Source organism: Piliocolobus tephrosceles, chromosome 7, assembly GCF_002776525.5.
Source record: "Piliocolobus tephrosceles isolate RC106 chromosome 7, ASM277652v3, whole genome shotgun sequence".
Taxonomy (NCBI): domain Eukaryota; kingdom Metazoa; phylum Chordata; class Mammalia; order Primates; family Cercopithecidae; genus Piliocolobus; species Piliocolobus tephrosceles.
Genome location: NC_045440.1, coordinates 38207733 through 38234927, shown reverse-complemented (window position 1 = coordinate 38234927; position 27195 = coordinate 38207733). Strand labels below are relative to the sequence as shown.

General features: G+C 35.7%; 1 protein-coding gene across 3 annotated transcripts in view; it reads left to right on the top strand.

Annotated features, from left to right (window-relative positions):
* Window positions 1-27195, top strand: part of ADAM2 (ADAM metallopeptidase domain 2) — a 103521-nt gene that overhangs the window by 12234 nt on the left and 64092 nt on the right. For 2 of the 3 annotated variants that reach the window (XM_023214645.2, XM_023214643.2), the window contains exons 4-7: window positions 351-429; window positions 3249-3325; window positions 3745-3913; window positions 15524-15580. In XM_023214645.2, the coding sequence (XP_023070413.1) occupies window positions 351-429; window positions 3249-3325; window positions 3745-3913; window positions 15524-15580 (382 nt within the window). The remainder of the gene's footprint in view (window positions 1-350; window positions 430-3248; window positions 3326-3744; window positions 3914-15523; window positions 15581-27195) is intronic. The other variant, XM_023214644.3, reaches the window with a different exon arrangement.

Genomic DNA, 27195 nt, shown 5'->3' with positions numbered 1-27195 from the left:
TGTTCAAGATAAATCTCAGTAGGAAGTTGATGTATAAGCAAAGACTTGAAGTAGATGGAAAGCAATGAACTATGTTGAAGAACTTTCCAGAAATAAAATGGTACAAATATCCTGAGGTCCAACCTTGCCTGCTGTGTTTGGAAAACAGTTAGGAGGACGGAGAAATGATAGAGTGAGTGAAGTCTAAGATGTTTGAATAAAATTTTGAACAAAATCCATACATTTAGAAAATATCTCTCTGTTTCTCTTGCTCTTTCTGTGTCAACCTACATATCTATAATTAATAAAATAAATTTTTCAAAACAAAAGATTAAGAAACACATTTTTTTCATTTTATCTTCATTTTTCAGAAATTTTTTATCCCATAATTTTAGAGTTTACAGTTATAATGGCACAAGAATTATGAAACCACTTGACCAAGATTTTCAGGTATGTTTTTTATGATCTCTTTTATTTTTGTCATATGAGTTTCTAAGATCACCTTATTTAGTGTCCGCATATTATAAGAGTCTAAAGGGTTGGGTCATGGCTTTTTGGCATAAGTTTAATGTTTTCCTGTTGATGATGTATACTAATGTACTGAGTTAGCCCTATCAAACAGATGATTAACCAAAAAGACATGATTGTAGTGTTTCTAAACTACTTAGAAACATGCTAAGGGCTTATGTACCTTAGGTGATAGGCACTAAATATGTTGTGAAATACATAAAATGAGAAACCATGACTTGTATCAGGAAAGCTAAATCTGAAGAGAAAATAAGAATCAAATCTTTGAACTATGTTCACGGACCAAATAAGTACACATGAAATGTCATACATGTTTAGGAGTATATTAAATTTTCATCTATTTAGAACATGTAGAGCTTAATTTAATATTATCTATAGTTTGTTATAAAAATAGTAAAGAAGAGTGAATAAAATTGCCGAGATTGCTCATGCCCAAAAAATCATGTTTTTTAACCTCAGCTCTGCTCTACTAATTGCTGTTGTGTTTTCCATTTGCATTCCTGATTTTTATATAGCTACTCAATCAAATGTTTTGAAAGTAAAGCATTTTTAGAAAGGCTAGGATTTCAACAGAAGAAATAATAGATATGGTCAGTTGCTTTAAGTTTTGCGAAAAAGAGTACACAACTCCATGAGTGTGTGTGCATATGTGTGTTTGTATTTGCATAAATACGAGAGAGGAGAGAAAGAAGACAGAGTGAGAATCCAAGACAGGGGCAGAGGAGATCACAATATCCCACACCTGTATTTTGCATCATTCTTCCATATATAACTCTGCTTCCTACCTCCCAAGAGGTAACCATGACAGTTAAAAAAAAAAAAAGCAAGAATGCTACAGAGCATTCAAAGCATCAACAATCTGAATGTGGTAAGTAGTTGCATGTTGATCTCAAATGTAGTAAAAATATGCTGCCATGAAAATAAATTGCGTTTGCCAAGGTTGCAGGCCTACCTCTATCCTAGGAAAAAGCTCATTAAATTCGGTTGGGAACAGGTGTATTTATTGGATTATTTATTTTTCTTAAGTCCACACATGATTCCCATTCCTAAAGTCATATTATCTTGATAAATAAAGACTTATCTACAAAAGAAAAAATAATCAGCCAACTAGATGAGAAAAGGGTTTGTTCCTTGCATCCAGAGTAGGACAAGTGTAAGCCATTCATCATTGTCCTGGATTTTGTCATCTCTCCAGGACAAACAGATAGTCATCATAATTAAAAGGCAAAACTGCCAGGATGCTTAAACAATCTAAAATGTGTGCACACATAAAAACAGACCTCAGGCTGGATGTGGTGAGTCACACCTGTAATCCCAGCACTTTGGGAGACCAAGGTGGTCGGATCACGAGGTCAAGAGATGGAGATCATCCTGACCAAAATGGTGAAACCTCATTTCTACTAAAAATACGAAAATTAGCTGGGCGTGGCGACATGTACTTGTAGTCCCAGTTACTCAGGAGGCTGAGGCAGGAGAATCACTTGAACCTGGGAGGAGGAGATTGCAGTGAGCTGAAATCACGCCACTGCACTCCTGCCTGGCGACAGAGTAAGACTCCGTCTCAAAAAAAAAAAACAAACAAAAACAAAAAAAACAAAAAAAAACAAAACAGAAAAAACAGATCTCAAATCCTCAAATTATGAAAGGCAGCAATTGGCGGAAATGAAAGAAATAGACAAATAATAAATTATATTTGAAGATTTAAACGTTTCTCTTCCAATAATTAATGAAGTAGAAAGAAACTTCGTAAACTTCTAAACGAAGTAGAAAGAAATTCAGCAAATATATCAAATGTATACACATACTTTTCAAGTGCAAATGTAATATTGAACAAGAAGATATTATAGTGAAGGCAAACAATGCAAAACTGACAATGATAAAAATAAAAAATAAAAATAAACTAGGAAAGGATATTGGGTAATAAGTGAAACCTTTTGATTCTTCCATGAAAATTTTATCCTATGCGGCTTAAAAATGACTTATTCATTCATTTCTAAGTTTCTCAATGATATCATATGTTTAAGGTTGATGTAACTTCCTGATTATTTCACAGATTTAGAAATATTATCAACACGGGTATTAGAAACCACATTTGGAAGGAAGGAGATAAAAGCTGCGGAATGTTCAAGATGTTTTTACCTTCATTATATAAGTTTGAAGTACACCCCAATTGGTGATAAAAATAAAAGCATAAATATTTTCACGTAACATTTTAAATAAGATGGAAATACAAATACAATGTATTGAGTCAATGAAGTATGGTATTTGGAAAGTGGTACAAACTGAGATTTTAGGTATCATAGTAGAAAAATGAACTATAAAGCAAAGGTCAATACAAATTCCAGGTGAAATTTGCAAATGAAAACATTTTGATGGAATTGAAAAACATTTCGATGAAATTAAAAATTAACTTTGCTTATTTACCATTATCTACCATGCAACATTGTCAGAAAAGTATGAAAAAAATAAGTTTTGAAGATGTTTACCTCACTCTAACAACTGAGAATGTCATACTTAATTTAAAACATGTAGAAATATGAAAATATACTCATTTTTTATGAATCTGTGAAGAATACTTTGGAAAACAGAGCCATATGCTCATCTAATAACATTATAAATCAATTTTTGAAACAATGAGTGTTTGATGCATACAAACAAAACATATATATGTTTTACATATTTGAAAATTGTATATATAACACAAACCATGCTAATGGAGATATGCGTATTTTATTTTTCAGAATTTCTGCCACTACCAAGGGTATATCGAAGGTTATCCAAAATCTGTGGTGATGGTTAGCACATGTACTGGACTCAGGTTGTAATTTACTGTTTTATGAATTACAAAATAAAATATTTACTTCAAAATTATTTTAAACATTTTAACATAATATTCAGTGGTTCTAAAGTGAGGCATGACTATTGTGGGAAAACTGCCACTCACAAAGCCTGGTATGGAAATACTTACAATGGTTCCTGCCTTTATGCAGAATTATGATTTTTTAAATATATTTGGAAGCCATGAAATATGAATAGCTAGGCAAATGCTAATAGTATTACTACACGGTGTTACTCAGTAAGATGTGTGGATTCCCGGTAACTTTCTCCTGTTTTATCACCTTAGACTCGGGTTAAAAATGATCTGCATACCATGAAAAAAATAATGCTAAGGGACATTTTATTGGCTTTTCCACAAGGCATTATTTTACTTACTAATTTTTTTTTTGAATTTTTTAGGGGTTTACTACAGTTTGAAAATGTTAGTTATGGAATAGAACCCCTGGAGTCTTCAGTTGGCTTTGAACATGTAATTTACCAAGTAAAACATAAGAAAGCAGATGTTTCCTTATATAATGAGAAGGATATTGAATCAAGAGATCTGTCCTTTAAATTACGAAGCGTAGAGGTAGGTTAATTGAACAGACTCTATGGTTATTACTATACAGCAATGTAAGCACTGAAATTTATAGTTGATAAATTATGTATTTACACACCCATAAACACCAAAACATATAACCACGTGTATGGATACATGTACCAGAAACTTCATAACTTATATCATTAAGCCTTAAAACTAGTTTTGTAATTTTCCAGAACTCTAATCATGATATTTTCAACTGTTCGTGGCATCTTTTTCTGTAATCTAGACCTTTATTGTCAGCAGATGCACTCTTTTCCCCACAGCCATTATGTTAAAGTTCTGGTGTGACAAACACAAATGTCGTCCACATAAACAATGAAGATACATATCTAGGGTCCTGAGGAGAATCGCCCCTATCTTGTGAGGGAACTACCTCAGGGAAGGTCATTATATTTTCCTCAAGAGATTCAGAGTTATTTAATTTCCTCATAAAGTAAGAGAGAGGTTGCTTCTACTAGCAAACAAGATTCACCAGCATTTAGGAGTTTTATAGCCCCAGCTTCATTAGGGTCCTTCTCTAGGTTCCCACTCCAATTTTCAGGATCCCACTGCTTCCTACTCAATGTTCTCTCTTTGATGGCGTACCATGGGAGGTTGGGAATTCAGTTTGCACTGTAATTCATCCACTGACAGGATAAGATTCTGGGTTTGGTTTTCAGTAATCTCAGTTCTGTGGCTATAGGATACAAACATTTATTTCAAGACATACAAAGAAGCTTTTGGGTAATTTATGCATCACTTGAGATGGTAATTGAAATACTTAAGCTTATGCTCTTCTTTCTCCACTTTGTCCAGCAACATTAGGAGCAACCAATCTCATTATATTTGCTAGTTTGGCAAACATGTTCAAAAGTATCCTATACATTGTCACCAAGACCCTTGCCTTCATAAGCGTTTGATCAGAAGTATTCAGTGGTAATATTTTGCCTGTCTCTATTCATCATGTCATGAACTATCTGCTCTCTATAGAATTGTCTTTAAATCTAATCAAAGTAGAAGGCAAATTCCCAAAACCCCAGCACCAAGTCAGAAGATATCCCCTTAAGATTCTGTTTTTTTGGTACCTCATTCCTGGTACCAACATCTGTATCAGGATTCTCCAGAGAAATAGAAAACCAACAAGAGATATATGTGTGTGTGTGTGTGTGTGTGTGTGTGTGTGTGTGTGTGTGTGTTTTGTACATACAGAGAGAGGGATAGAGAGATTTTATGGAATTGGCTTAGATGATTGTGAAGGCTTGGTAAATCCAAAATCTGTAGGGTAAGCGGGCAGGCTGGTTATCCAAGGAAGATTTGCATTTTAAGATCAACATAGTCTGCTGGCAGAATTCCCTTTTGTTTAGGAAATACTGTTCTCTAAAAAAGGCTTTGATTGGATGAGGTTCACCCACATAATGAAAGTAATGTGCTTTACTAGAGCTTTACCATCTTAAATGTTAATTTTGTCTAGAAGTCACCTTCACAGAGGCATCCAGAGTGATGTTTGACTTAATATCTGGGCACAGGGGCCCAGCCAAGTTTACAGGTAAAATTAATTATCACACCAATATCACATCATTTATTCTTATGCTTCTTCTAAATGTTTCATTCTTTAATCTCATTTTGATATATGATACACTTTAATATTTTGTATTGGATGAGGTAGAAATTCAAATTTTTTTCATATCAATATCCAGCTGTTCTCACACCATTTGTTGAAGAGATTATTTTTTCCCCATTGAACATTCTTGATTTTTTTTCAAAGATCAGTTGACAATAAATGCTAGGGATTATTACCACACTTAAAATTATAGTCCATTAATCTTTATCTCTACTCTAATGCCGCTACCACATTTTCTTTACTACTGTATTTTTGTAGTAAGATTTGGAATTGGTAAGTGTACGCCCTTCAATATTCTAATTTTCCAAGATTCTTTTGGTTATTCTGGCTACTATGCATCTCCAAAAGTATTTTAAAATTTATTTTCAATTCCCATAAAATGGCACCCAGGATTGTGTTGAATCTGTAGATAAGCATGAGGAATATTGCTATATTAAAAATATTAACTCTATCCATGAGCAGTAGGTAGCTTTTATTTTTTAGATATTCTTTAATTTATTTCTGCAATGTTTTATATATTTAAGTCTAAGTCTTCAGTAAAGCTTCTTTTGTTATTTATAGAAGTTTTATTATTTTAGATGTTATTTAAATTTTTTATCTGTTTGGATTTCTCATTATTAGTATTTGGTAATTAGTGAATTTTCCATATTGGTTTTGTATTCTGCAAACTTGACAAACTTGTTTATTAGTTTTCTATTGAGCTCTGTGACTTTTTATGAATATGGTCATGCCATCTTGAATAAAGATAATTTATCTTGTTTCTTTCCAATTAGGATATCTCAAATTTCCTTTTCCTTACTTCATTGCCCTGGTTACTACTTCCATTATAATGTTGAATAGAATAGGTGAGAAGAAATGTTCTCGTCTTTTCCCACTTTTAGGAAGAAAAGATCCAGTCTGTCACCCTTAAGCATAATGTTATTTGTAATTTTTTCACAGGTGCCCTTTATCAGGTTAAACAAGGTTTCATCCAATGTTAGTTTGTTAATGATTTTTGTTTTGTCATTAAGGGATTTTGGATTTTGTCAGATATTTTTTTCCGCAACATCTGCTGAGATAATAATTTCATTTTTATCGTTATTTTGTTAATGTGGTATTCCGCCTTAATTGACTTGATTATTAAACTAACCTTGTATCCAATCTCTCTTTGTTATAGTGCATAATTCCTTTTACCTATTCCTGGGTTCAGTTTGCTAGTGTAATTTTGAAGATTTTTTCATTTATATTTATAAAGAATATTGCTGTGTGGAATTGTTTTCATATGATATTTTTCTCTGTCTTTGATATCAGGGTGATACAAACTTCACAAAATGAGTTGGGAAGTGTTGTCTCCTCTATTCTGGAAGACTTTGTGTAGGATTGGCTTAATTATTTCAACATCTGTAAAATCCATCTGGAATTGGACATTTTTAGGGAATGATTTATATTAGTAATTAAATTTTCTCTTGTAAGTCTATTATAATTTTCTAATTTTTTGGAGTCGATTTAGGTAATTTGTGTGTCTATAGAGGTTTTTCTGTTTTATCTATTTATTTCTAGGCATATTGCTGTTTGTAGGACTCCCTTGTAGGTCTTTAAATATCAGTAAGATTTTTAGTAATCTTCTTTTTCATTTCTGATTTTATTAATTTAAATATTTTCTTTTTTGTGTGGTCAGAGTAGCTAATAATATTTTAATTAAAGTGTATCTCTTTTAAAGCACATATTACTAAGTTTTTAAACATTTTAAATGACATCTGACAATTTTATTTTTGACTGACAGATAATAATCACACTTATTTATGGGTTACAGAATGATATTTTGATACGTGAATAAAAGGTGTAATGATCAAATCAGAGTAATTAGCATATTTATTACCTTAAACGTTTATCGTTTATGTATGTTAGGAACATTCAAAATTCCCTCCCTAAGCTACTTGAAAACATACAATAAATTATTGTTAACTATAGTCACCGTATGGTGCTATAGAACACTAGAACTTTCTCTTTCTATCTAGCTGTACTTTTGTAAGCAATAGCCAACGTTTCCCCATCCGCTCCTCCCCTGACCCTTCCTGTCCTCTCATGACCACAATGTCACTCTCTACTTCTATGAGCTCAACTTTTCTAGTTGTCAAGGTTATTTATTGCGTCTACTTTTAATGCACACACTTATATAATTTAGATTTAATCTACTACTTTGTCATTTCTTATTTGTCTTATATGTTCCTTATTCCTTTATTCTTTCTTCTTTTATATCTAATCTATTTATTTTTTTCAGGGATTTAATCATGCTGTTACATCTTTTTTATTAATCAAGTATTTTTATTTTCTCCTCTAATGAGCTTTTACATTATATATTGTTTCATATATTTTGTTATTATATATTCAATAAATACAAAACAATTTTTACAACATAATAATTTTAGTGGTTAGTCTAATTAGGAGTTGACAAACTATGGCCCTCAGGCCAAATCTGGCCCACAGCCTGTTTGTATAAATAACATCTATTACTGCTGTTCTATATATTGTTTATGTATACTTTCATATTATGGTGGAAAAGTTGAGTAGCTGTGACAGAGACTCTATGCCCTACAAAGAAACTTTATAACCATGGCAGTCATTCTTCATTCTCCTGCCTTCCTGGGAAACTACAAATCTATTGTTTTAGATATAGACTTGCCTATTCAAGATATTTTATATAACTGGAGTCTTACAATATCTTTTGTGACTTCTTTCACTTATAAGGTGGTCAAAGTTCATCAGTATCTCATTTATGTTTATGGCTGAATAACATATGCCTGGGTATAAATATACCACTCATAAGTCATATAGTCATAAGCTGATGAACAAATTGGTTGTTTCTACTTTTTAAATATTATAATATTGCTAAGAACATTAATATATGTTTTATGTGGATATGTGTTTTTATTTCTCAAGGTAGTTACTAAGATTTGAATTGGTAGGTCATAGACAGACTCTGTGTTTCACATTTTGAGTGGCTGCCAGATTATTTGTCCAATGTGGTTGACAATTTTATATCTCCTGAAGCAACATCTGTGGGTTCCAATTCCTCCACATTTATTTATTTATTTATTTATTTATTTATTTATTTATTTATTTATTGAGACGTAGTTTCACTCTTGTTGCCCAGGCTGGAGTGCAATGGTGTGATCTCTGCTCACCGCAACATCTGCCTCCCAGGTTCAAGTGATTCTCCTGCCTCAGCCTCCTGAGTAGCTGGGATTACAGGTGCACACCACCACGCTTGGCTAATTTTTTCATTTTTAGTTGAGATAAGATTTCACCATTTTGGCCAGGCTGGTCTGGAACTCCTGACCTCAGGTGATCCACCCACCTCAGCCTCCCAAACTGCTGGGGTTAAAGATGTGAGTCACGGCACCTGGCCTCCTGTGCATTTTTTTTTCAATATTTGTCATCAGTCATTTTGATTATAGCCATCCTATTATATGTGAAGTGATATCTAATTGTGGTGGAAGTATTTAAAACTTTAGAAGTTCTACTTTGTGCTATCATTTTTTTGTTTTATTTTGTTTGTTTAAAAATAAAAACATATATGCTTTTATTCTTACATATCATATACCTCATAGGACTACTACTACTATTATTACTCACATTATTGTTTTAAATAATTCATATATTTTCTCATTCTGTTCATTCCCTCATGCTGTTTTATGCTGTCATCACTTTTGAAAATAAAAATTATTATCATTTAAGTATTCTTTCTGCTGTATTTAAAAAGTCATAAAGTTATTCATTTGTTTTGATTAAAAATTTCATATAATTCCCTGCCCCATTTCCCAAAATACTGAGAAGCTTCTACCAGGAAGTGCTTACCAAGTTGATTATTAAGTTCATTTACAAAATATGAACAAATAAGCATATTCAAAGAAACACCTGAAAATGTAGAGCAGTGGGGAAATCACAGTTCTCAACCATCTGTATTCCTATCCTTCCTAGACCTTCTATTTCATTTTATTTGCTAGCCTCATTTTGTCCTCCACCTACTTCCAACATAAAAATGTAATTCCTAAATTTGAATATCTATTATTTTCTCTCACTTAAGTTTCATTCTCATAATTCTAAACAGAAAGATCCTATAACCTTATTCCATTAATCATTTTATTATATGTAATATTTTGAATTTTCATCTATGGTTCCTTCATTATATGAACATAATCATATCTCCTTAATACTAAAAATAGATTTTAAAATAAACAAAATAAAATCAAATCTATTATATACCTACCACTTTCCATTTCTTCACATACCAGCTTTGCATTAGAGTAAGTGGAACTATCCATCCTGATATCTCACTAACTATTTCACAAAAATGCAGTTTCTGTCTCCACAGATAATCAGTGGTGATCCATTATTAAATTGGCTTTTTGAAATATTGAGATACATTTTTAAAGAGTGAAAGTAAAAATTCCCTAGAACTTTGTAGTCATCTAATTTTCTGCAATAATGCTGTCTCTTGCTTCTCATTCTTTCTTTCTTTTTCTGACTTTTCCTTATACATTCACATTTTAAATATTGATATTTGCTGCGTTATATCTCATGTTTGAGCTTGTTAGCATCACATATTATATATATATAGTACATATATATATTTTATCTATCTATCTATCTATCTATCTATCTATCTATCTATCTATCTATCTATCTATAGTGTTCTATGGCTTTACCTATTGTGACCTACAGATATTCACTCCCAGTCCAAATTTTCTCCTGAGTTGATAATGCAATATAGGACATGTTGGTTGTTCAATTGAAACACACACACAGACACCTGCATCCACACACCCCGTATCTAGCTATCTGTCTATTTATTGATTAGTCAGTCATCTACATTTTCCTGCCAACTTCCTGAATATTTTTACCAAAGACCTTTTATGTTTTAAAATCTGAATATTTAATTCATACATATTGCAAGTGGATCACTGTAGTACTGTGTGTTCTCTGATATTTCTGGCTAGATCCAATTCCTTAGTCTTTATTTGGCCAACGCAACCTTTGTCCTGAACTTGGAGTCCTCTTTCAATATCATATATGTAAGCATTTTTGTCTCCTTCTAGGGCTACTTTGTCTTAATAAAATGGCATGGATTTTGTGGATTTTTTTTTTTTTTTTCTCTGAGACAGAGTCTCACTCTGTCACACAGATTGGAGTGCAGTGGCGTGATCATGCCTCACTGCCACCTCTGCCTCCCAGGTTCAAGTGATTCTCCTGCCTCAGCCTCCTGAGAAGCTGGGATTACAGGTGTTAGCCACAATGCCCAGCTAATTTTTTGTATTTTCAGTAGAGACAAGGTTTCACCATGTTGACCAGGCTGGTCTCGTACTCTTGGCCTCAAGTGATCCACCCACCTCGGCCTCCCAAAGTGCTGGGATTACAGGTGTGAGCCACTACGCCTGGCCTGTGGATTTTTAAAATTGGCATCTGCCCACCTTTTTGACACACACATTTCCTGGCATTCTCTCATGCATCTGCATAGTTTTCTTTTCTTTTCTTTTCTTTTTTCTGCCTACCTTTTCAACACACACATTTATTTACATAGATTTATTTAATTTATTTTATTATACTTTAAGTTCTATGGTACATGTGCACAACATGCAGGTTTGTCACATATGTATACACATGCCATGTTGGTGCGCTGCAGCCATTAACTCATCATTTACATTAGGCATATTTCCTAATGCTATCCCCACCCCCAACCCCACGACAGGCCCCGGCGTGTGATGTTCCCCACCCTGTGTCCAAGTGTTCTCATTGTTCAATTCCCACCTATGAGTGAGAACATGTGGTGTTTGGTTTTCTGTCCTTGTGATAGTTTGCTGAGAATGATGGTTTCTAGCTTCATCCATGTCCCTACAAAGGACATGAATTCATCGTTTCTTATGGCTGCATAGTATTCCACCGTGTATATGTGCCACATTTTCTTTACCCAGGCTATCATTGATGGACATTTGGGTTGGTTCCAAGTCTTTGCTATTGTGAATAGTGCCTCAATAAAAATAGTTGTTCATGTGTCCTTATAGCAGCATGATTTATAATCCTTTGGGTATATACCCAGTAATGGGATGGTTGGGTCAAATGGTAATTCTAGTTCTAGATCCTTGAGGAATCGCCACACTGTCTTCCACAGTGTTTGAATTAGGTTACAGTCCCACCAACAGTGTAAAAGTGTTCCTATTTCTCCACATCCTTTCCAGCACCTGTTGTTTCCTGACTTTTTAATGATCGCCATTCTAACTGGTGTGAGATGGTATCTCATTGTGGTTTTGACTTGCATTTGTCTGACAGCCAGTGATGATGAGCGTTTTTTCATGTGTCTGTTGGCTGCATAAATGTCTTCTTTTGAGAAGTGTCTGTTCATATCCTTTGCATACTTTTGATGGCGTTGTTTGATTTTTTCTTGTAAATTTGTTTAAGTTCTGTGTAGATTCTGGATATTAGCCCTTTTCTGATGGGTAGATGGTAAAACTTTTCTCCCATTCTATAGGTTGCTTGTTCACTCTGATGTTAGTTTCCTTTGCTGTGCAGGAACTCTTTAGTTTAATGAGGTCCCATTTGTCAATTTTGGCTTTTGTTGCCATTGCTTTTTGTGTTTTAGTCATGAAGTCGTTGCCCACCCATGCTTATGTCCTGAATGGTATTGCATAGGTTTTCTTCTAGGGTTTTTATGGCTTTAAGTCTAATATTTAAGTCTTTAATCCACCTTGAATTAATTTTTGTACAAGGTGTAAGGAAGGGATCCAGTTTCAGCTTTCTACATATGGCTAGCCAGTTTTCCCAGCACCATTTATTATATAGGGAATCCTTTCCCCATTTCTTGTTTTTGTCAGGTTTGTCAAAGATCAGATGGTTGTAGATGTGTAGTATTATTTCTGAGGCTCTGTTCTGTTCCATTAGTCTATATCTCTGTTTTGGTACCAGTACCATGCTGTTTTGGTTACTGTAGCCTTGTAGTATAGTTTGAAGTCAGGTAGCATTAGGCCTCCAACTTTGTTCTTTTGGCTTAGGATTGTCTTGGCAATGTGGGCTCTTTTTTGGTTCCATATGAACTTTGAAGTAATTTTTTCCAATTCTGTGAAGAAAGTCATTGGTAGCTTGATGGGGGTGGTATTGCATCTATAAATTACCTTGGGCAGTATGGCCATTTTCACGATATTAATTCTTCCTATCCATGAACATGGAATGTTATTCCATTTGTTTGTGTCCTCTTTTATTTTATTGAGCAGTAGTTTGTAATTCTCCTTGAAGAGGTCTTTCATATCCCTTGTAAGTTGGATTCCTAGGTATTTTATTTCCTTTGAAGCAATTGTGAATGGGAGTTCACTCATGATTTGGCTCTCTGTCTGTTATTGGTGTATAGGGATGTTTGTGATTTTTGCACGTTGATTTTGTATCCTAAGATTTTGCTGAATTTGCTTATCAGCTTAGGGAGATTTTGGGCTGAGACAATGGGGTTTTCTAAATATACAATCATGTAATCTGTAAACAGGGACATTTTGACTTCCCCTCTTCCTAAATGAGTACCCTTTATTTATTTCTCCTGCCTGATTGCCCTGGCCAGAGCTTCCAACACTATGTTGACTAGGAGTGGTGAGAGAGGGTATCCCTGTCTTGTTCCAATTTTCAAAGGGAATGCTTCCAGTTTTTGCCCATTCAATATGAGATTGGCTGTGAGCTTGTCATAAATAACTCTTATTATTTCGAGATACGTCCCATCAATACCTAGTTTATTGAACGTTTTTAGCATGAAGGGCTGTTGAATTTTGTCAAAGGCCTTTTCTGCATCTATTGAGATAATCATGTGGTTTTTGTCTTTGGTTCTGTTTATATGCTGGATTACATTTATTGAATTGCATATGTTGAACCAGTCGTGCATCCCAGGGATGAAGCCAACTTAATCATGGTGGATAACCTTTTTGATGTGCTGCCGGATTTGGTTTGCCAGTATTTTACTGAGGATTTTCACATCGATGTTCATCAGGGATATTGGTCTAAAATTCTCTTTTTTTTTGTTGTGTCTCTGCCAGGCTTTGGTATCAGGATGATGCTGGTCTCATAAAATGAGTTACAGAGGATTCCCCCTTTTTCTATTGATTAGAATAGTTTCAGAAGGAATGGTACCAGCTCCTCTTTGTACCTTTGGTAGGATTCAGCTATGAATCTGTCTGGTCCTGGACATGTTTTGGTTGGTAGGCTATTAATTATTGCCTCAATTTCAGAGCCTGTTATTGGTCTATTCAAGGATTCAACTTCTTCTTGGTTTAGTCTTGGGAGGGTGTATGTGTCCAGGAATTTAGCTATTTCTTCTAGATTTTCTAGTTTATTTGTGTAGAGGTGTTTATAGTATTCTCTGATGGTAGTTTGTATTTCTGTGGGGTCGGTGGTGATATCCCCTTTATTGTTTTTTATTACATCTATTTGATTCTTCTCTCTTTTCTTCTTTATTAGTCTTGCTAGCGGTCTATCTATTTTGTTGATCTTTTCGAAAAACCAGCTCCTGGATTCATTGATTTTTTTGAAGGGTTTTTGTGTCTCTATCTCCTTCAGTTCTGCTCTGATCTTAGTTGTTTCTTGCCTTCTGCTAGCTTTTGAATGTATTTGTTCTTGCTTCTCTAGTTCTTTTAATTGTGATGTTAGGGTGTCAATTTTAGATCTTTCTTGTTTTCTCTTGTGGGGATTTATTGCTAAAAATTTCCCTCTATACACTGCTTTAAATGTGTCCCAGAGATTCTGGTATGTTGTATCTTTGTTCTCATTAAAGAACATCTTTATTTCTGCCTTCATTTCATTATGTACGCATTAGTCATTCAGGAGCAGGTTGTTCAGTTTCCATGTAGTTGAGTGGTTTTGAGTGAGTTTCTTAATCCTGAGTTCTAGTTTGATTGTACTGTGGTCTGGGAAACAATTTGTTATACTTTTTGTTTTACATTTTCTGAAGAGTGCTTTACTTCCAACTATGTGGTCAATTTTGGAATAAGTGCGATGTGGCGCTGAGATTTCTGTAGATGTCTTATTAGGTCTGCTTGGCACAGAGCTGAGTTCAATTCCTGGATATCCTTGTTAGCTTTCTCTCATGTTGATCTGTCTAATGTTGACAGTGGGGTGTGAAAGTCTCCCATTATTATTGTGTGGGAGTCTAAGTCTCTTTGTAGGTCTCTAAGGATTTGCTTTATGAATCTGGGTGCTCCTGTATTGAGTGCATACATATTTAGGATAGTTAGCTCTTCTTGTTGATCTCTTTACCATTACATAATGGCCTTCTTTGTCTCTTTTGATCTTTGTTGGTTTAAAGTCTGTTTTATCAGAGAGTTGATTGCAACCCCTGCTGTTTTGTTTTGTTTTCCTTTTGCTTGATAGATCTTCCTCCATCCTTTATTTTGAGCCTATGTGTGTCTCTGCACGTGAGATGGTCTCCTGAATACAGCACACTGATGGGTCTTGACTCTATCCAATTTGCCGGTCTGTGTCTTTTAATTGGAGCATTTATCACACTTACATTTAAGGTTAATATTGTTATGTGTGAATTTGATCCTGTCATTATGATGTTAGCTGGTTATTTTTCCCATTAATTTATGCAGTTTCTTCCTAGCATCAGTGGTCTTTACAATTTGGCATGTTTTTGCAGTGGCTGGTATCAGTTGCTCCTTTCCATGTTTAGTGCTTCCTTCAGGAGCTCTTGTAAGGCAGGCCTGGTAAAAGAGAGAATAATATGAATAGCTTGGAACCAATGAAAATACAGAGAATGGAAGATAGAGGAAAGTTGTTTCCCAAGTAAATTAAATAATTGATTAGGTTCAGAAAAGTGACAAATAGATGAAAAAGATTTTGTGATATCTAGTGTTGCTTATATTATCTGGTTTTATTTCTATATGCAAAACTGTGTTTTTTTAATATTTAGTTCATTAATAGTAGTGATATGCACTAAAAATACTTAAGTAATTCTGTAATTTTGATGTAAAATTTGTGGATTTTTTCAGCCGCAGAAAGATTTTGCAAAGTATATAGAAATGCATGTTGTAGTTGAAAAACAATTGGTAAGTATATTCTGATTTATTTATGTCATTTAATATTTGCAATGAGGGATTTTAATAATAATTTGGAATAAATTTTCAACAGAAAAGAATTAATGATGATTTTGCCTTAGCTCTACGTTAATCCACTTTAAATTATTAGTATCAGGAGTAAATTGAGAATAAAATTTTACATAGTGTTTAGTTTTATGAATAGTGATGTAAAGAAAGTAATTGCTACCTCTATAATAGTTTACAAATAGTTTTAGAATTATTATAGAAACTTGTATGTGTTCTAGAACCATATTGAATTTTAAAAATAATGCTTGACATTTCAGATATTATTTAAAAAGAAATAAAAGTTTCTCATCTGTACATTTTTTTGGTAGACAAGAAAATAATGGCTTATACTGGGGATGAAAGGTGGTGATAAAGTATTTTAATGATAAATGTTGTAAACTTGGGTAAAATAAGTGATCAAAACGTTTATTATTTATTTATTTATTTATTTTTATTTGTTTATTTTTTTGAGATGGAGTCCCACTTTGTTGCACAGGCTGTAGTGCAATGGCATGATCTTGGCTTGCTGCACCCTCTGCTTCCCAGGTTCAAGTGATTCTCCTACTTCAGCCTCCCTAGTAGCTGGGATTACAGGCACCTGTCATCATGCCTCGCTAATTTTTTTTTTTTTTTTTTTGTATTTTTGTAGAGACGGCATTTCACCATGTTGGCCAGGCTGGTCTTGAGCTCCTGACCTCAGGTGATCCACCCACCTCATCCTCCTCCCAAAGTGCTGGGATTACAGGTGTGAGCTACTGCACCCGACCAATAAGTTTATTTTTAATCATTCAAAATGTTATGTCTTTCAAGATTTCCTCATGAAATTAAATTACAATTATTTGAAATTAAGAACTCCTAAAATAACTTTATTTTCTTTTTTTCCATTTTTCTCTCTATTTTATAGACAAATTTCCAACTTTATCATGAAAAATATATGAAGTTTTCTTAATGTGTTTTGGAGTTTTGCATTGTGTTTCTCTATATTCATTCCTGAACTTTCTATTCTTGTTTCATGCATTCAAAATGTTCTTTGCCTCCCTGAAGACAATATTAAAATTTTATTTCAGTACATCAGCTCTCAACATAGACCCTTTCAGTATTATACCCTTGTTTTCAGCACCTACATTTAATGTTAAACATTTTATTCAAATGTCCAGTCCTTTCATATTTAAAAGGAGGGCTGTATTGTCTTACCAGGTTCTTTGCTGTGGGGGGAATTGCACACAGTGAACAAAATACTTCGCAAGTGGCTCTACCATTTTCTGTTACCAGCAGCAATATATGAGAGTTTTAATCACTTTACATCTTTGCTAATACTTGTTTTTGTCCCTTTGTTTATAATCATTCTAGTGGACATTGACTACTATCACATTGTAGTTTTAATTTGTATATCTCTAATGACTCACAATGCTGAGCATCTTTTCCTATGTGTATTAACCATAGATCTATGTTTTTTGGGAAATGTCTATTCAAATATTTTGCCTATGTCTTAATCTTATTGTTTGCCTTAATATTAAAATATAAATGTCCCTCATATATTGTATACACAGATTTTTCAACTGAAAATATTTGCAAATATTTTTACTAGAAAATTTTTACTAGGAAATATTTGCAAATATAAAGGCATAAGTCCCATTTAATTATCCTGTATAGTGTGAAATATGGTTCTAAATTAATCTTTTTGCATGTGTAAAACTAATTAGAACAAGACCAGTTGTTCAAAATGTTATCATTTCCCCAGGGAAATGCCTTGCATCTTTGACCATAATTAACTGGTAATCAATATTTATTTGAGCATTTATTTCTGGATTCTGAATTCTATTTTCACTGATCAGTATGTCTGTCAAAGCACCAGTACTTGAATATCATCACTTGAATATTCTAGATTTGCAGAAATTTTTGAAATCAGAAAAGTCCTACAACTTTTTCTTTTAATTCTACTTTAAGTTCTGGGATACATGTGCACAATGTGCAGGTTTGATATATAGGTATACATGTGCCATGTTGGTTTGCTGGACCCATTATGTCATCATTTACATTAGGTATTTCTCCTAATGCTATCCCTTCCCCAGACCCACACCTCCCGACAAGCCCTAGTGTGTGATGTTCCCCTCCCTGGGTCCAAGTTATCTCATTGTTCAATTCCCATCTATGAGTGAGAACATGCAGTGTTTGGTTTTCTGTCCTTGTAATAGTTTGCTCACAAGGATGGTTTCCAGCTTTATCCATGTCCCTGCAAAGGACATGAACTCATCCTTTTTATGGCTACATAGTATTCCACGGTGTATACGTGCCACGTTTTCTTAATCCAGTCTATCATTGATGGACATTTGGGTTTGTACCAAGTCTTTGCTATTGTGAATAATGCCGCAATAAACATATGTGTGCATGATTTATAATCCTTTGGGTATATACCCAGTAATGGGATAGCTGGGTCAAATGGTAATTCTAGTTCTAGATCCTTGAGGAATCGCCATACTGTCTTCCACAATGGTTGATCCAAGTTACACTCCCACCAACAGTGTAAAAGCGCTCCTATTTCTTCACATCCTCTCCTACAACTTTTATTTTATTTTATTTTACTTCATTTTATTTTATTTTATTTTTGAGACAGAGTCTCATTCTGTCACCAGTCTGGAGTGCAGTGGCACAATCTCGGCTCACAGTAACCTCTGCCTCCTGGGTTCAAGAGATCCTTCTGCCTTAGCCTCCCAAGTAGCTGGGACTATATGCGCACACCACCACACCCAGCTAATTTTTGTATTTTTAGTAGAAATGGGGTTTCACCATGTTGGCCAGGATGGTCTCGATCTTTTGACCTCGTGATCCACCTGCTTTGGCCTCCCAAAGTGCTGGGATCACAGGCATGAGCCACCGCACCTGGCCAATTTTTTCTTTATTTTTAAAAAAATATTTAGCAATTCTGTGTCTTTCGAATTTCCATTTAAGACCACCTTATCTATTTCTGCAAAAGGGATGATTGTATTTTGATAGATACTGTATTAATTCTATAGATCAATTTGGAAAGGATATTTATTTTAACAATTTTGAATACTGTAATCCATGATCATCATATGTCCACCCCACTATTTAGATCTTTGATTTCTCTCAGCAATATTTGGTAGTTTTTCAGTATATGAGCCTTTTGCTTTTTGTTAAATCTATTCATATTTCCTAATTTTATTTCTAATATGATTACTTTTCATATTTTCATTTTGATTGTTCATTTGGTAGTGTAAAAAAAGTTATCTGATCTTGTATCTTGTGATTTTTGCAAAAAATGTTCATTACTTGTAATTCTGTGTGTGTGTGTGTGTTTCTGTGTATTCCTTAAGACTTTCTGCATACAGGATCATTTTGTGATAAAACATAACTGTGTTTTAACCTTTCCAATGTGAAGCCTTTTTATTTATTTTCTTGCAATATTACCTTTGCTGGAATCTCCAGGACAATGTTTAAATGTAAGTTGAGAGAGGACTTGGGTTGTAGTTTTAATGTTTGTGGGAAAGTCATAGACTCCCCATTTAATGTGGTAATAAATATTAGCTGCAGTGTTGTTGTTGTTGTTATTGTTGTTTTTCTCATGAGTAGGTGTTGGGTTTTGTGAAATGTATATTCTGTGTCTGGTCAGATGACTGTGGGAATTTTTGGTCATTATATTAAGTGTCTGACATTAAAGTTCCACTTGATCATGATGCATAATCATTTTTATATATTTCTGACTTCAGCTTACTAACGTTTTTCTTAGGTTTCCTTTGTATATATGGTGCACTATATTTATTCTGGATGTTGGAAATCTGAGATCTGGGTAGCAGCATGGTTACATTCTGGAGAGGGCTCTCTTCCTAGCCTACAGATGGCCACCAAAAAGCAAGCTCTCTAGTATCTCTTCCCATAAGGGCACTAATCTCATAATGAGGGGCACACCCCATGACTCATGGAAACCTTATGATATCCCAAAGATACCATTTCCAAATACTGTCACAATGGGGATCAGGGTTTCAAAATATGAAATTTTGGAGAGAGATCATTTACTCCATAGCACTCCATCCCTCACTTCCCCATATTCACATCCTTCTCACAAACAAAATGTGTTCATTCCATCCTAACAGCTCCAACTCTAACATTTAAAATCCAAAGTCTCATCTAAATATCATCTCAATCTGTCATGGGTGAGACAGGATGTACAATTCATACTGAGGTAAAATTCTCCTCCAGCTATGAAACCTGATAAGGAGAACTTTGTGCTCCACAGGGAGAAACAGGAAAGAAGCAAAGGGCCATGGCTTCCAAGCAAGTCTGAAAGTCTAGCAAGACAAATTTATTTAGATTGTAAGCTTCAAGAATAATGTTCTTTGGCTTGGTGCCACTTTTCCAGGTCTACTGGGAGAGCAGTGTCACTTCCATTGTTGGGGTCATTGGGTGGTCCTGCCAGCAAGGCTACAGACAGAGGCCATCCAAACTGTGGAAATTAAGGCAGTGGCTCTGATCATCTCTGAATCACCTTCAGGCTATCTTTTCCTCTTCTTGAATAATAGTGCTCATTTTCAGCTCATTTCAGATCTATCGTTCCATCCTGTCAAATCTAAAAAATCTGGCAGCCCTCCTTCATTGTGTCCTGTCTGTATCCCCTTCAGTTAAAATAGGCAGTGTTTTCACTCATATAATCCCATAAGGTTTTTATCAAATGATTGTGCAGCCATTTCCTCAGTGTTCTCCTCAGAACAATCTTTACAACAAAGATAGGCAGGAAATCTCCAAATCTTCAACTTTGGTTCCCCTTTGCTTTACAGTTTCTCTTGAATTTATCTCTATCATTTTGCATTTCAAGGTAACAGTCAGGAGGTACCATGCCACTTTTTGCTCTAACATTTTCTTGGAAATCTTCTCAATTAAATATCTTATTTTATCACTCACAAGTTTTACCTCCCACAAAACACTAGAACACAGTTTATATTACCTGCATTATATATATATATTTATAATAATATATTTATAATATAATATATTATATATAACTTTTATCTTTATTATGTGTCATACTTTGTTGAAAACTGGACATTTTTAATATAATACAGTTGGGCAATTCTGAATTCTGAAATCGTTGTTTCTATTCTTCCATTGTTTGTTTGTTTAGTGCTTTGCTGGAGCAATTCTGAAGATTCTGCCTCTTTAGCAGTGTGTCATCACTGATGTCTTTGCATTTTTTTTTAACCCCGTTTTCATTTTTTGAGCCTGGATTCCTAGTGGTTGTCCTTGGGTTGGCATATCTTAGTGGTCAGTCAGTGACTGGTCAGAGTCTATGTTCCAACAACTTGAGAAAATAAAGCTTCCACTCTTTGTCAATGGATTTGCATTTGCGTTGGAAAAAGTATTCAATATCCAGGCAATTTCCACTCAGACAAACTTTACTTTCTGTAGGACTTACTCCCATCTCCTCTACCAGTGAGTCAGCCATGAATTTGTGCATAGCTTGGCCCTCTCCAATTTCCCCTGAGCATGGATGCTACCTTGAATATACATGGAATATTCCTGACTACCATGACTATATGGGTGCTTTTGAGATCATTATGGCTGTTGTATTGTCCACAATTTCATGTTATGTTTCTGGCTAATCTGGTCTGTTGCTTAAAATCATCAGTTTCACAATCTATGTTTAGACGTGATGTTGGCCTTCCCTATTCATTTGCCACAGATAACTATTGTTTTTGACAATGTACCTAAGCATGTGGACTCCCACCTGTCAGCTTCAAATCATGTCATTATACTTTAATAGGGAAACCATTAGATTCCTGGATTGAGCTGTTATGTTAGAATTGCCACAGGCTAGAGCTAGCGATGAAGATGGGAACAGCTCAGTCAAAATGCCACAGATTCCCATTATTATTATTATTATTTTACCATAGCATTAATAGTTTTTCTTTAATCAATTAGTCTTAAAGTTTTGCATTCCTTTGGTCATTTTACAGAGTCTTGAAATGATTTTTGACAATTTTGTCTTGTTTTATCTTTGTTTATTGTGCAAAGGATTTGCAGAGCTTATCGTTTTTACCATTTCAGGAGTCTCTCTACATGTTCTAAGTTTATTTCTGTGAATTTGCTTTTCATTGTCTTTGTAAACTAGATATTTTTTATAAAACATTCTACTCCTTGTCATAGTCACCTTTAGATCTCCTAGTCATTTTTCTTGATCCATGCCTATCTGCCTAGGCATTTGACTGCCTCCTGTGCCTATCAAAACCTAATCCCCAATGTGATGGTATTAAGAGGGGGGAACTTTGAGAGGTGATTAGGTCATGAGGTCAAAGCCCTCATGAATGGGATTGATGTCTTTGTAAAACAGGTCTAAAAAGGTTTGTTTGCCCCTTTCACTCTATGAGGACACAACTAGAAGGTACCATCTATGAGGAAATGAGCCCTCATCAGACACCAAATCTACCAGTGTCTTGATCTTGAATGTTCCAACATCCAGAGTTGTGAGAAATAAATGTTTTTCTAAATAAGCTACTCAGCTTGTGATATTTTTGTTATAGCAACCTGAATGGACTAAGACAATCATGATTGCTCCACACATCTCAAATTCAAGGAGTAGAGAAGAAGTATACTCTAAGATACTGCAAGTACTTTAAGCAAGACATGTAAAGATATGAAATTTACCAGAATGCAAAATACCATGCATTCAGAAGCAAAAAAAAAAAAAAGAAACTATTTTTAAATTTTACCATACTTATTTTTTTACTGAAGTGTTTAGCATTTTGATGACTGTCCCATATTTTAATAATACTCATATCATACTTTTTTTATAATTTTAATGTCAACATAAGTATTTCTTCCAGTGTCTTACTTTTTAATTCCCTGATTTCTCTACTTCAATAGTATTGCTCATCAACCTGCCTCAGCCACTGACTTTCATCATTATATATTATACCTGAGGATTACTATCATATTACTCTTCCCTACTCTTATATTCAAGCCTCTCAATCTTTGAATACTCCCTCTTATATTTCTCTTTCCCATTTCCAGACTTTAATATTTTATGCCACCAAGACATTTATCCATCAATTCTACTATTTTTGCATTGTCCCTTTCCATGTACTCAGTTCTTCCATTGAAAATCACATATCCTCTGGTTTCATGATTACTGTCATTACCCTACAAACACCTGCAACTCCCTTGCCATTTTCCCTTTAGTTTCCTTTCTGGAAAAACCTCAAACCTGGCTAAATACAAGTTGACAAATAATTTGCTCACAACTGCAATACAGCAAACAATGATAGGGCATGTTCTCACTTTAGTTCCATAAATCCTGAAATGTCATTATGCTTTCCACTGTCTTGCCTTGCTGACTCATATTTCGCTGATAAAAGAAATCAGAAGAGAACATCCACAAACTCTTGTCACTTTCTCAAGCACTTAGCCTGGATATTTAATCATGTACTCTGTTTTCCTTGCCATTACCACGAATGAGATGGTGCTCCAGTCTAACACTAGAATTCCAAATGTGCACATTCACACTCAGCTCCTTAAGGATGTGGTTCTAACAATTCTTGTCCACATCAATTCTTATTAGTTCTTGGCCATCATCAAATAAGTATTCTCCCATATTAGAAACAAAACAAAACAAATAAACAAAGGTAATCTTCCTTCTCTCCAGCTAATATGTCAATGTTTTGCTTTCATTTATAACGCTCCTTAAACGGGTCATCTGTATTTACTAATCCCAGTACCACTCCTAGTATCTTTTCAGTCTAGTCTTATTTTCACTTTGATTCTTATTTCTATCCCCAAAATTAATTATGCTAAAGGACAACATTTCAGCTAACTGAGTTTTAGAGTTTGAATTGGCTTTTATCAGCAATTAATGAACTAGGCAACATCCAGTCTTCAAAATAGGAGTTCCAGGCATGGCAGAAAAGTCACCTTTTGTAAGGCAGCTTTATCAGAAACAAGGAAGAAGCATAGTGCAAAAAACATGGATTGTTTAACATGAGATCACTCTGCTTGTACGGGATAAAACAGAGAGAACGTCATTATATTGGCTCAGGTTGACTGGGCACCTTTTGATTGGTTGCTGAGAATCCCCTATTTATTCTGAAAACTGGACCATTTAGGGATTTGGCTGTCATGTTTTCCCTGATTTCTCAGAAGGCCAGATCTTGCAAGTAAACAACTTAAGCGTAGAGGGTCATGTGGATTTATATTATGAATGACTCGTTTTGGGCCTGCCATGTTTTCTTTAACAGTTTCCACCTTTTGCCAGATTCCCAGTGATACTGAGCGGTTTGATCAAAATTTAAGGCATTTGTGCCACTCTCAGTCATCATGATGCTCAGTTTTTTATTTAGTCTCAGAGTGAAATATTTAAATCACAATTTCAGGATCCATGGTTGATCTTTTCTGTTACTCTCAATCTTGTTCTAATTATAGAATTAGAGAGATCAACTGTGTGGGGGATAGCTGCAAACAAGCATTAAGATTCATGAGAGGAGGCACTGCACTCCAGCGACTACTAGAATACCTACGAGCAAAACTGTATCCAATAATTGGTCATAATTCTTGATTACAGAGGTTCAATTTTTGACTCAAAGTCACCTTACGCCAAATCAACTAAAATAACAAAAGAAAAACAAAAGTTGATGGCTAGAAAAAATGATTTTTTTTCTCTGAGTTCAGAGGGCAGTTAGTTGAAAAGATTTCCAGATCTGAGCTTAAAGCCTATTTTTTTTCTGGCTTGTAGTTAGGATGTCCCTGGTTATAGCACCAGGTGCTTTGGTGAACTCTCTGAGTATCTTGTACATTGGGCACAAAGATTTTCTCTTGAGATTTACATGAAGTTGTTCGGCTCCAGTTTGTAGGGGCTCCAATAATAAAGGTAGTTTTCGTTTTTAGTGATTCCAAGTCAGAACAGTGCAGAAAACTGGAGATGTGAGTGTGAAGGGTCACACACGGATATTGGAGGAAATGAGAAGAATTCAGGATTCAGGTCAGTTTATAGGTGGGTAACGAAACCTCAAAAACAATGAACAGAGCTAGAATCTAATAATGAGATCGGGGCGCAAGACAGCCGACTTGAAGCAGCGGCATTTGGAGGTTCCCATTGTAAAAAGCCATAAGAAGCATGTGAATCCTTCAGCGGCAACGAAGGTATCCAGGTTCTTTCATCAAAATTGACTAGAAGGCTGGCATAACCCACGGAGAGCAGGAAGAGCAGTGTGGTGCAGCAGTCCACCCGAGAGCCACATGGGGAAGGGGAACCAAGGGAGGCAGTGAGTGAGCATGCATCCCAGCTGGGGAAACTGTGCAACCTATGGATCCCACTTGTGAACCCACCCACGCCTCCGGGGCCTAGCATCCCAACCATGGAACAGGCAGATTCTTAGAGCCTTTCCGTTGGAATCTGCTTAAGCCTACCTAACTCCTCAGGGAGGGGCGACCAGCACTGGCTGAGGCTGCCTGCTGTCTAAGCCATTTGAGCTCCTTGCGGAGGGGCAGCAACCCAGCTCTGGGACTGCAACTGCTTACCATGCTGAGCTCGGGGTAAGGGCGGCAGCCATTTCTATAGCTCCAGGCTGCTCTTTCCCTGTGTTGGAGCCAGGAGGGCTGGATGGCTTGTTCCCAAGACTTGTCCCCACTGCCCAACACATTGGCTGTGGCAGTCTGCGGCCAGCGTGCCTCTTTAGGTCTAATCCTCACCCATTCTCCTCAGTGGACAGGGCTTCCCTGTAGCATCTCTAATAACTCCAGCCAGAGACTCAGGGACAGAACCCGGATCTCTGTGGGCCTGAGCTCCTAGGGCAGCTGCAGTCTCTGCGGAGCAGCAGACTTAGCCTCTCCTCCTGGTAGTTCTGAGGTATCTGAACAGCCCAGATGAATGGGTTTCCCCCAGTAAAACACACCCTCTCCACCAAGGAACAAAGTGCTTCATTAAACAAGTCCTACTCCCCATGCCACCCAACCGGGTGAGACCTTCCAAGAGGGGTTATCAGACCCCCTATAGAAGAGTAACCCTACTGGCACCACGTTGGTGCCCCTCAAGGTCAGAGGTCCCAGCAGAATGAGCAGGCATCCATCTTGACTGCTTTCCAGCCTTCTTGAGTGACATCTCCATGCACAGGAGCAAATCAGATGAATAGGGTCTGAAGTGAGCCCCCAGCATACTGCAGCAGCCCTACAGGAGAGGGACCTGACTATTGAAAGAAAAACAAACCAAAAGTGGCAACAATAGCATCAACAACAGCAACAACCAAAGGCCCCCACAAAAACCTCATCCAAGGGTCAGCAGCCTCAAAGACCGAAACTAGACAAACTCACAAATATGAGAAGGAATCAATGAAAAAATGCTGAAAACCCAAAAGCCCAGAGAGCCCCTTCTCCTCCAAATGATCACAGTGTGTCTCCATCAAGGGCACAGAACTGGCACAGAGGATCAGATGGACAAATTGACAGAAGTAGGCTTCAGAAGAAGGTTAATAAAAAACTATGATTAGCTAAAGGAGCATGTTTTAACCCAATGCAAAGAAGCTAATAACCTTGATAAAACGTCAGAGGAATTGCTAACTAGAATAACCAGTTTAGAGAAGAACATAAATGGCCTGATGGAACTAAAAAACACAGCATGAGAACTTCATGAAGCATACACAAGTATCAACAGCTGAATTGACCAAGCAGAAGAAAGGATATAAGAGTTTGAAGACCACCTTACTTAAATAAGACATGCAGACAAGAACAGAGAAAAAAGAAAGAAAAGAAATGAACAAAGCCTTCAAAAAATATGAGACTTCAAAAAAAGACTAAACCTAAGATTGACTGGAGTATCTGAAGGAGATTGGGAGAATGGAAACAAGCTGAAAAACACACTTCAGTATATTATCCAGGAGAACTTCCTCAACCTAGCAAGACAGGCCAACATGCAAACTCAGGAAATACAGAGAACACCATTAAACTACTCCATGAGAAAATCAACTCCAAGACACATAATCATCAGATTCTCCAAGTTGAAATGGAGGAAAAACTGTTAAAGGTAGCCAGAGAGAAATGTCAAGTCACCTACAAAGGGAAGCCCATCAGATTAACAGCAGACCTTTCAGCAGAAACTCTACAAGCCAGAAGAGATTGGGAGCCAATATTCAACATTCTTAAAGAAAATAATTTTCAACCCAGAATTTCATATCCAGCCAAACTAATCTTTATAAGTGAAGAAGAAATAAAAGCCTTTCCAGACAAGCAAATGCTGAGGGATTTCTTTACCACCAGGTCTATCCTACAAAAGCTCCTGAAGGAAGCACATAACATGGAAAGGAAAAACCAGTACCAACCACTGCAAAAATACACCAAAATATAAAGACCAATGGCACTACAAAGAAACTGCATCAACTAGTGTACAAAATACCCAAATAGCATCATGTGACAGGATCACATTCACACATAGCAATACTAACCTTAAATATAAATGAGCTAAATGCCCCAATTAAAAGCCACAGGCTGGCAAATTGGATAAGGAGTCAGGACCCATTGGTGTGCTGTACTCAGGATGCCCATCTTACTTGCAGAGACACACAGGCTCAAAATAAAGGGATGGG